Source organism: Phaethon aethereus, assembly GCF_964289735.1.
Source record: "Phaethon aethereus genome assembly, chromosome: 2".
Classification (NCBI taxonomy): domain Eukaryota; kingdom Metazoa; phylum Chordata; class Aves; order Phaethontiformes; family Phaethontidae; genus Phaethon; species Phaethon aethereus.
Window position 1 is genome coordinate 81,598,918 of NC_138582.1, and position 11,921 is coordinate 81,610,838.

At 43.6% G+C, this 11,921-nt stretch overlaps 1 protein-coding gene across 1 annotated transcript in view; it reads left to right on the forward strand.

Moving 5' to 3' along the window:
• Positions 1-9,996, forward strand: part of ANKRD33B (ankyrin repeat domain 33B) — a gene marked incomplete at its 3' end in the record, with an annotated part of 46,204 nt that extends 36,208 nt beyond the window's left edge. The window contains exons 3-4 of the mRNA XM_081996649.1: positions 2,895-3,035; positions 9,146-9,996. Coding sequence (XP_081852775.1) covers positions 2,895-3,035; positions 9,146-9,996 — 992 coding nt within the window. The remainder of the gene's footprint in view (positions 1-2,894; positions 3,036-9,145) is intronic.
• Between the last annotated feature and the right edge of the window lie 1,925 nt (positions 9,997-11,921).

Sequence of the window (11,921 nt, forward strand, 5' to 3'; positions counted from 1 at the left end):
CTGAGCTGATGTCATATGGTGTGGAATACTCCTTTGGCCAGTTTGGGTAACTCTCCCAAGATCTTGCCCAGCCCCAGCCTGGTGAGGGGAAATGGAGAGACAGGCTGGATGCTGTGAGCACTGCTCAGCAGTAGCCAAAACACTGGTGTGCCACCAACACTGTTCGAGCCACTAATACACAGCACAGCACTATCAAGGGCTGCTGTGGGGAAAACTAACTCCATCTCAGCCAGACCCAGTACAAGGGACCAGTTTGGGGCAAGGCTGTAGAGCTGGGAACACAAAATGACAAGTTATCATCTCAGTTTCTGCTTGTTAAGAGAGACACGAGAACACAGACACCTAAAGCATCCAGAGCGTAAAAGGTTCTGGGTGTCTTTGGTTCCACCCATCCATCACAAAGCATTCACCACCCATAGACCAAACACGGGCTTTTCGCAGGACAATTAAAAATTGAGATGTTATGTGACAGAGCATCTTCCTTACTCTACAGCTTATCCTTTTGCCTGTATTTCATAGATTATTAGGTAATATTGCCATCATTATAGGCATTTCCTCTGTGGCAGCAATTAAGTGAATTAAGCTATTACAGACATCTGTGCTGATCTCTAAATATGGCTCACAAGGCGAAGAAGCGTACCCGTAGCATGCCAGTTCTGGTAGAAGATAGAGCTGGCTTACAAACAGTAAAAGCCTGATACAAAATCAGTGTGACCAAACTGACTGAGGCCAGTCTAATTTATTTTAGAGCTGCATATAGCTTTCATAGCAGACTTTAAATCACAGAAGACTCACCTGGTTTACAATTTATATGCACACTTTTAGTTCGCCTAGACACAGAATGCAAGCAAACTTTATTGCCTTAAATCAAAAGCACATGACAGAGCTTGAACAAAAACTTAGCAGCTCTGAGGTTTGCTTTGTGTTTGATATCTGTATGAACTTGAAATTTGAAGCAAACCTCAGAGGACACAAGCTCCTGCAGTTTAAAACTGAAGTGGTTTTCAGGAATCCTTGAGACACAAAATTTTTTAGAATCACGAACCTCTTCATTTTCTTTGTTATTTTATTGCTGGGTTTTGGTTTTTTTTTTTTCCTGTCTCCTCTGTGGCCCTCTGTAGTCCCCTGTAGAGTTTTGGCTGAGCAAGGTCTTTCAGAATTGACTCTTGGGATCATCTCAGATTTACAAAACACCTCTTACTGCAGCTGTACTTTTGGCAAAAGGAAGAACATCTGTAGTAATGTAATTCCAAAACCTTCATAAAGATACACACTGTACATGGGTGAAACAGAGCATGTCCTGCAAAACAATCTGGGGACAAAGATTCCCCTGGTAGTAACCGATACCCTGTATGGTATTCCATAAGGATATGACCTTATGCCATAAAGTCAGTGAAGCTGAAGCCTCTGTATTGAGTAAGCAGGACTGGGTCACTTGATCCTGCCCTAAACCCTAAACTTTTGCTTTGTTCAGCTTGTTGCGGTTTGCTGTATCTTTATATTTCATTGCATTAGACAGCGCAAAGTACAGGGAGCTTCTTATTTGGTTTTCTCTAACTGTGGTGTTGCTAAACTGATCTGCGCTACCTCTACATCTGCTGAGGTTTCAGGAGAGTTTCCAGTTATGCAGCAAGATAGCAGAGTCCAGCAAATTCTAGGAGATGAAGAGTAGCACCTAGAAAACATCCTAAATTAATTGCTAAAGATTTTCTTAACTTGCTTTGCATAGTGAATGCGGGACTGTGTTGGTGCAAAGCAACTGCTGATTAGATCTGCACCAGATGTGATGCTATAGACTTCAAATATGTCCTGTATGAATTATAACGCTTCAGTAACATTTCTAGACGAATTTGAACGACATGCATCACAGAATATTCAGCTGGACTGCAGAGTGAGATGGGGGAATATTTTTACAGCTCCTAGTAATTAAATTGTGATTGTTGCAGCTGCCTGACAGACTGCATTATTTTATAAAGCATCAAAGCATCATAAAATGAATGACAAGTGAAGGGAAAACTGTTTTGAATGAGTCATAATGGCACTAGATACTCATCTTGTTCTGATAGTCCAATTATAAAGACTTGATGTTTTAATTGGTCTTCCAACCATTTAACCAGAGCTATCTTCAACTACTCAGTATGCCCTTGCTGACACCAGTTATCCTGGCTTACAAGGCACACGAATGGCAACAACAGTTGCTTTTAGAAACACAACTTAAATCATTTGTTTTACTACCAAAACTGAACATCGGTCCCATTTTCCTATTGCTGGAGAACAGGCAAGTGGCTTTACACTGTCAGATGGAAAAAGAAAAATGTGGGATTCTATGCAAAGTATTTCTTTGTCTCGTATCAGATCTGGCAGAGTTTGTTAGTATTATTGTCTGGAGCTGTCACGTGTAATCACTGTTTAATGAAGCATCGTGACTGTAAGGCTCAAATTTACCAGGGAGAGAAACAGTTGAACCTTTGCAGTCAGTTCCCCCAGGTGATGTGTCTTCTTTTCATAAGCTGTAGGAATTCCCTTTGCAGTGCTACTCACTGAGTCAAGAAACTGAGGCCCCTTGCAACCTCAGAATGATCATCTTTGGTCTTCAATTATTCTCTTAACTTAAATTGACTTTTCAGAGACGAGGAAAGCCTGCCAAGAAGAACTTGAGAGAAGATGGGAACTCAGGTTTCCAGGCTCCTATCCCAACACTCTGGTCACAAGTCAGTGCCACCTAACACTAAGGCTGATGACTGCAATGAGTGGAAAAGGATAAGAGGAAAAGAGATCTTATTAATTGTCTGTATTTTTCCAGTTATCAAACCTGCAGAAGTAATTTTTGGTTTAACCTTGAGACAGTGTCTATGTCTATGTGACATATTCTCTGTTTTTTCATTTCTTTAAAGGTCACATAACCATTACAAACTATTTGTTGAACTATTTTCCTGGGCTCGATATTGAGAAGAGGAATATGTTTGGATTCACAGCACTGATGAAATCTGCGATGCAGGGCCGAACTGAATGTGTGAAAGCCTTGATGTTGGCAGGTATGCAAAGTGCTTTGCTGCTTCTTCGTCATCATCTAACTGTACATACTAGACAGTCACAGGCAAACACCAAGAAGAAAACTGGCTCTTGGGGTGTTTACTCTGAGAGGTGTAGTGCAGCTTTTCCTGGAAAGGTGTGCCGCTTTTAAATAAGTTGTTGACAGGGCAGTGAAGCCATGTGCTGCAGGTGGAGGAGCACTCAGTTTGCCTGTGGAAGCTCATCTGAGAGCTCTCCAAGAGCTCTCAGGGTGATATTCTTTGTCTGCAGGAGAGGTCAGAGAGTCTGATCATCGAGATCTGTACACAAGGAGCTAATGAAGCTCATGACACAGCTGGGAAAGACACGCAGGTCTGCTGCTGCCAGCTGCTGCAGGTGTGATGGTGCAGGGCTGGGTGATGGTCATGGGATGGTGGGCACAGGGACTTGTGGCACAGGGAGTGAGCAGGTCCATCTCTGCCCACCTGCCTCTCTTCACATCTGAGAAGAGGAAGTATGTTTCTTGGTGTTGGCCCTTGACTGCGGTTGAATTTCCAGCTGTATGCATTGTGAGGTGAAGGGATCCTGGAGAGGAAACTCAGAAGGGCAAGAGGCATTGGGACAACAGTCACTGAGGAACAGTCCCAGAATACAACACCTTTTGGCCACAAAGTTGTATTTTTTTATTAGATTAAGTAATTTGCACATAACTAATGCTTAATTAGCATATATTAGCATATATCATTGTACTACAGTTGCAGATATTTGACACAAATCAAATATTACGGAAATGGTAGCAGTTTGTATGTGATTATTGTTACTGTCTAGACTGAGAATCCTACAGGTCCATTTCATTGAGAGACATCTTGAATAAGTAGTTAATTTCAGCCATTTTGCTGTCACAGAAGTCCAACCCCTCATAATCTGAATATTTTCAGTCAGTCACAGGCATTTATCAAGCATAGTGATATTACATTCATCCATTTTCATAATATCCAGTTTCTAGATGTTGATATGACACACAAAAAGTGTGGGTGATGCGATAACTGGCATGTTATTTTCTGCAAGGTTCTGTAGCCTCTTATACCGGAATCAAGGTTTTAGAATCAGATAATTCATTTTGGATTTAAATTTTTATGAAACAAAATCAAAAAATGTCTCTCAGAGCTAAAGTACTGGTGGACACAGATGCACTTTCTGGACTAATACGTACTTCATGCAGGTGCTAGGTCAGAATCTTCCAGTGCCCATTACAAATTATCACTTAAAATGAAACTTCAGTCCCAAGAACTTATGAATTGTCAAATTGACCGTACAGTGTCATGGCTTTCTGTTGTTATCGCTGGAGATCTGATGGAAACTTGTTTTTTCTGTTTGGGTCACTAGAAGCTATTTCACAAGCTTTCCATCCATTCCTTGTTATTATACTTCTTGCACAAAAAGTATCGATATCAAAGTTCAGTATGTGGTTGCTGCCTCTGGCATCTGAAGAGCCACCTTCTTGTTTTCATGTTTCATAAGAAAACAGAAAATTGGGAAGAACAAACCTTTTTTCATCCAGAAAATGGCCGTGGTAGCCTTAATATCAAATTTAGCTACAGAAAGTTGTATCAGCCTGTTTGTGCATCAGAGAGAGTGAGGATACCAAAGATCATCCATTGACTAAAGATGTGTAGTGTTAACATGCTCTGAGTTTCTAAACTGCAGCTTATATACATGTTCTGGTGAGTATTTTGCAGGTCCTCACATTTTCAGCTCAAAATAGGGGCCACAAAGGAAATCTGGTAAATTGCCTGCACCCATTTTAATATCTGATTATTTTTTAGCACTGTACAGTCTGGTGAGGTGGAGGGAGGGAGGGAGCTTCTCAATCAGAATGGATTTAGAAGTAGTTCAGTGCTTAGGGGATACTGAGTGGCTGCTGATAATAAAGTGCTAGTTTGCTGAAGAAGGTGAAAGAAGTTTTTACTAAAAGATTTGATGAAAAAATCAATTTCACAAATAAAACAGCAACATTCTATGTTAAAACACAAGAATGCATGGAAATATAGGGGGAAAACCCCCATATTCAGCTGCGGGTCTACATGCATAGTCTCTGATTTTTGTACAGCTACAAAGCAGGTATGTGTCTTTAGAAAAGAGTTACAGGCAGGAGGTTTTTAAACCCAATATATCTTTAGTGGCTTGGGTAAGACCTCTATTGATGGGCAACTACTTATGGCAACGCAGGAGGTCAGCAAAGGAAAATAACTCACCTTCCCAGCTGCCTAAGCGTGGATTGAACGGTCAGATGCGGAAGAGGTAACAGCAACGTGTGGCAGATGGTTGGAGCTGGATTGTCAAAGTGACTGCTCTTTCCGAGATTTGAGTTCCTGGAGGGTGGCCAAGGTCAGTCACTACAAGATTAAGGCACTCTGAAACGCTTGGCCATATTGTTTGCTCTTTCAAAGTTAGTCTTCGAAAGATGTGAATTTGCTACTCGTGACTGCACAGCAAGTGAGGGGGGACTCCAGTCGCTCATCGGCAGTTTGTCACAGGCTGCTGCGCGGCCAGGACCGCGCTGCTGCCAGCATTCAGCGGGCATGGCTGCCAGCGTTCAGCAACGCCAGCTGTAATCCATGTCTCAAGCCCTGCTGCAATCTCCAGTGTAAACTCGGTGCTGCTTTAGTAAAGTTGACGGAGTGGCGGTGGATCTAGAGACTGGGCTTTAAATACAGTGTGTAAAACAGGTCCATAGCAGATGCCTGGGCTCTTCCACTCCCTGTCTTTAAAACTCGGGATGTCAGTTTTGCATCCCAAGGGATATGAAACCTTCTTAATCAAATAAGATATTGATGTCCCAAAGGGGCAGATGGATTCAAGCTAGTTGTGCTGAACATTATCTTCAGCGCAACTTCCGTAGGAAAATTAAGGCAAGTGGCAAATGTAGTTTTCCTAAAAGAAAACCTGTAGGCTATACTTACACTGAGATGACAATTAGTTCAGTAAAGACTGCTATCACATTTAAAAAGGGACATGACTATTCATGTCTCTTCCAGATGAAGCATTCAGCTGAATGACAGGTTTGTTCAGAAATGTCTCCTAATTTGCACAGAAAATCAATACCACTATAGTAAATCAAGCCATAGAAGAGACTTTGTGACACAAGGTACAAAGTCAGCACCTATTTCTGTTGAAAGAGTTGGATTTCAATCCTCTATAGTATTGTTTCCTGAGGTTAAGTTTCCAAAACACCTGGGAATGCATCTGTCAGGGAGTAGCATGAGTGGGCTTCTCCTCAAAGGGAGGTGAGCCAAGGGTGACAAGGCACACGGCGGCACCAGCCTCATCAACAAAGGCACTCCGTGAAGAAACCGAGCAGGGCTGGTGACAATAACCAGGATCAGCCAGTACTGCCAATGATTGCCAGGCAAGTGCTTTTTGACAAGGCAAGTCCATAGGGACAAGAAACGTCTGAGGTCAAAACAAGAAATTAAGTCTGTGGGTCAGGGTCCATATCAGCAAGGCATGTGGCCAGGTACAGGCTTGGCTCAGGTAAGGACCAGAGCTGAGCGTCTCAGCTTCAGTGCAGCCCCCAAGCAAAGATGAGGAGCCCCCCGTGAGCACTTTCTGTCACGGCTCTTTTTGCACAAGTCTGATCCAAGGTCCCACAGTGGCACCATATCAGAGCTGGCATGTCTTTTTCTTGAAGATAATTGTAAACAACTGTCTATACCTCTCGCTTGTCTACAAGCAGAGCATACTGTTCGCTAAAATTTGTATTTGGAGACAATTCCTTTAACAGCACTTCCTTTGGTAAATCCTTGCCTATTACATGTACAACGAAGAAACAACTTCCATGTGATCCGCCGTGTTCCTAGTCAGCTCGAGTGGGAAGGACTGAAGACCCAGGCAAGTGTTAAGAAGGGGACAGGACAAGAGGCTAGCCTGAGATGGGAGAGATTCAGGGGCAGGAAATTTGGGTAGGAGAGTTCAAAAACAGTCTAGTGGAGCAGGACATTACTTTGTATGTCTGTCTTTCTTCCCTCACTTGTTTGTCTGGAACTTTTGCAGCCATGAACTTCATCAAACCCTGCCTGAGATCTTGCAATCCTTTCTTCAGTCCATAGCTAATAAACTCTTTGATTTGATTAAATCTTCCTCCTCTTTGTTTCCTCCCAGCCCTCCAGTCTGGGCTCCATGCTTGACTCCCTGCAGTGCCCCTGTGCTTTCTCTCTGAGTGGTCCTTTCTGCATAATTTCCCTTAAATTACACTTAAACTGAGATCAGCTCTTTTGCTTAGGGTGCCTCCATCCACATTCACTCTTGGTCTGTGTCTCTAGCATCCCCTTTTTAAGGTTTTTCTCAGAGACTTAGGAAGCAACTGGTACTTAATAGAGTTAAAACTGAGCTTTTGATCACTTTCCCCATGCTCTCATTTTTCCTCTGTTTTTCTGTAATGACAAAACATCTTTTGTGTGGAAGGTTATACTGGAGCCGTTGCAAACTGGATCCTAGTTACCATTCCTTATATCTAGTCCCCCTTATGCCAGTTTGGAATGGTTTCACCAAGATAATCCACGCTGAAAAAAATAATTTATCATGATGTTTCTCTAGGCTTTTCCTCAGGTCTCTGTCTCTGGACATCTCCCTTTTCCAAAGCAATGGGACAGAATGTCTTTTCTTTTGTGGCAAGATCTGTGTAGTTCAGTTTTGCATTGGCTGTTTGAAAATGGTGCTTCAGCTGATAGAGAATCCCTTCAAGATGTCAAACTTTGTAGCCTGTTCATATCCCAGCTTGAAACTCTTCCAAGTACAGGGCCAGTTATAGGTGTAAACCACAACTGAATGTTGTAGAGCTCAGTTATGTTAAAAGCAGCTGGGCAAAGTGCCTGTGCCTGTCCCAGGGAACGTGCTGCAGATCTGCTGAACAAAGTCTATGTTCTGGAGCATGCAAAGCTCCCTCTGAGATCAAAGTTTAAAAGCAGAAGGAAAAAAAGGATCTGCAGATTAAGCACGTGACTGCCTGAAACCAGAGAGTATTCACTCACACTCATTCTCCTATCAATATCATTCATTCACCCACATACCCATATACTCTAAAAAAATAAAATGTGTGTGCCCAGGTGGGCACTGTCAGCTGTGTGGTGCAGCTGACACGCTGGAGGGAAGGTATCCCATCTAGAGGGTAAATTTAGATTAGATACAAGGAAGAAATTCTTCACTACGACAGTGGGTGAGGCACTGGAACACCTTGCCCACAGAGGTGGTAGATGCCCCATCCCTGGAAACACTCAGGCTAGGTTGGACGGGGCTTTGAGCAACCTGGTGTAGTTGAAGATGTCCCCGATCATGAAGACCTTTAAAAGTCCCTTCCAACACAAATTATTTTATGATTCTATAATGCTATAATGTCACCTGTCCTTGCTCTCTCTTTAATCCTGACCCATAAGCTCTCGGTCAGCTCCTCATCCATCCCCAGGGAAAGCTCCACGTATTCCAGCTCGTCACTGGCATAGAGGGTGACACCCCTTCCTCATCTCCCCTGCCTGTCCTTCCTAAAGAGCCCTTTGATCACCCTTGCCACCATCCTTTCAACTCTCTTAATTTTACAGTGTCCTTTCAGAGATATGAGAACCTGAATTGTATAGCTGGTGTTTTTTTGGTTTTTCCCTTTTTTTCTCTATTTTTTCTCCTTTTTTTCCTCTAATTTTTAAATGCTTTTCCTGAAATTCCGTGTATTTTATTGCTGTTTTGTCCCCTCGTGAGTACTGAGTTGATATATTCATGGAACTTGTGATCATTAGTCCAAGATCTCTCTCCTGAGTGGCAGCAATCAGGGTGAAGCCCATTATTTGTCACTTTTTCCTTCTGAGCTTGAGTGAATGGGTTTTAAAATGGCAGGCAACATTCAGTGCAGTTGAAATTCATTATGTCATTCTTTGCATTGTTTTAAGAGAATTTCATGTGTACAGCCTTCATTTCTTTTATTATTTTTTTAAATAAATCAGGAGTTCATAAAGTCAGGAACCCTGTTCTCTTCTTATTGCATATTCATTTTGACACAAATATTATAGTGTGTCGTATGTGACGTTTTCTTGCAGGGATCTGCAAGTTTCATTAATTAACCCTAATTGTTTTTCTTTTCTTTGAGGGGCAAATGTTCACGCGACTGACCCAAGCCGTGGACTGACTTCATGGGAATGGGCTTGTTACACAGGACGATCAGAATCTGCCTTCATCATGCAAAAGCTGATGGACAGGCCATGCCCAGAACAGTTTTGTGATCAGTATAAACCAGAATGGCCAAAGATGAAGGAACTTCTTGCCAAGGCTGCAGAGCCAAAAAACTGTTTGCAGAGGATTTCTGAGTGCATGAGGGCAGCTATCTCATTCCGGTCTTTCTACGGCCCGGAAGAAGACGGGGTTCTTGATCACATGGTGAAGGTGACAACAAGCTTGAGCAGTCCTTTCATTGCTCTGTCATGCCGGACAGTGTGCCCAGGCAGCCCACCTTCTGTGGGGAAACACAGACTGTCTGTGCAAGAAATCCTGAGGAAGCAAAGAGCCGAGGAGATCCGATCTCAGGACAAAGACCACTTTAGCAGCTATGAGAAGCTATTTCGAAACTCCAAAGTCACGCTGATCCCCAAGAAGAAGGACCGGCGAGCCAGCCTGCAGCCCATCAGCCTTGCAGTCTCTCAGGTGAACGCCATAGCCACTAGGAAAGCAAGCCTCTTGCCGCTCCACCTGCTTAGACGGAGCAGCGTCAGGCCAGGATTTGTCATTCCCAAAGTCCGTATCAGCAAGGCTCCTCCACCCACCTTCCAGCCGGAAAAGGCGAAAAGGAGGAGCAGCGCCAAGGATGACCCCTATTTGCAGATTCCCAAGTGGAGATACAAGGAGCTCAAAGAGGAGCGGAAGAAGGCGGAGGAACAGGAGAAGAACAAAGCAGCAGAGGCTCAAAAGCAGAGGCAGGTGTCTCCTGCCCGGTGCAGGACCTGATCTAAAGGCAGTCGCTTAGAAGATTTCAGAGCCATTAGTCTTGTTACCTGAGGAAGGTAACGGACTGCACGCCTTTGTGCACGCCTGCCGCTCATGGAGCTGGAATACTGAAAAATGGCCTTTAAGGTGCAGAAACTGGGCAAGGGCTATGCCACAGTGCATCTGATGGCGGAATGTGAAGGTATGCTGAGGAGCAAGACTTACTAAGTTTACCCATCTGCTGCTGATAGGACATTTTAAGTGGTGCAGTCCTTTTGTGGTTTCTTTTTTTTCCAGTTGCAGGTGAATGACTGAGAAACAGCTTGAAAAACAGCGTGTGTGAAAGGATCATATTTTGTGTTCACTTTGTAATGGACAAAATTAAGGAGTTGTGCTTTTGACACTAGACATTCCTCCCTCTCCTTGCTTAGACAGACGTATTGCAAGGTTTTATAGTAATAATGAAAAGTTTAAAATATACCACAGTCTTGGTGGACAGTGAAAATCCAGGTCTACAGTTGTTTTGAATATACTAAGCACTTTATTTTAATTCCAATAATCAAAGTTTAAGACAGGATAGGTATTATTGTATAGCTCTATACAGTCTGTATGGATGCAGTTCTTAACACTATTGTTTGTTCTGCTGAATATAAAAAGGGCTGCATATGAAATATTTCTGTAGCTGAGGTATTCACATCTTCTGCAGGTATAAAATCAAGGGCAGGGACTGATTTATTTGGAGCAACAGAGAAGCTGAGCTAATTTTTGAATGCCACTGTCACCTAAGATTTGCCTGCCCCATTAAGCTTCCCTGTATCTGCTATCTGTTGTCTCTTTAGTCTCAGGGGGTTTTTTGTCATTGTGTTTAACTGTGAAATAAGGGAGATGGTGAGCCACAGGAGGGCTGTTTTTTAGGTTGATATTTAAGTTTCTGCTAAAAAACCCCACCTGGTTTATTGTGAGCCTTTCCATATTACAGCCAGGACAGGAAAATTACGCAGCTTCCAAAAGTTTAAACCATTTTCCCAGGTATCAAGTCTGGCCATATGCTATGAACATCCAGTCAGAGACGCAGTATCAGGCAGCTCGGCCACTAACATTTGGAAACCGTGGCCAGATGCCATTGTAAGCTTTGGTAGTACGCCTCTGGGTGCCCGGGGAGGGCAGTCCCTCACCCCTTTGTCTCAACACTGGGGGAAAACCTTCCCTAGTACCTGAGTGCATCTTAGAGTGGCAGTTCCCACAGGCAGCCGCAGGTTCTTGCAGTCCATGTTAAGGCTTCACTTGGCTTCACCAGCAGTCGGTCTGGACGGCATGCCAAGCCCTGGCAAATTCCGATAAGGAAGGGCTGTAAACCTGCTGCTTACTGAAGAAAGACCATATTCATAAAAGCAGAGGTCACACAGCAAGTCATACAGCACGTGCTCAGGCTATGTATCTGCTCAGGCTTTGCTCTCATTTGAAATGAAACGTGCTGTGGTGTGTCCTCCTGACGGTGTTGCTCTGCTGGAGCCCAGGCAGACCCCAGCTCCTGCTGTCACCAGCTTCTCCCTTCAATTAAAGAGAGGGAAAAATTTTCCATCGTTAACTCCCACAGCGCAAAGGCTGGCTGTGGTCTCACTGAACTTGAAATGAAACCGTGTGTGTCATGGGAGAAATAAATTCAGTTGATTGAAAACCAGTGCCCAGACTGGTATTGCTAGTTAGCATCTGCGGGGTCGGGGCTTGACAGGGGTTACAGCAGATGTGTGAAACAAGGATTTTCCATACAGCCTCTTCTTTGTACATCTCCCCGGAGTAGCTGTGCTGGCTACTTGCACATAGCCTTGCCAGGTAGCCTCCCAAAGTCAGAGCTGAAGGACTATGCACCCTGCTAATGAACCTCCCCAGCCACGTGCATATAAAGATTTTTTTCTGCAAGTGCATCAGTGCTGTGCAATTCATGG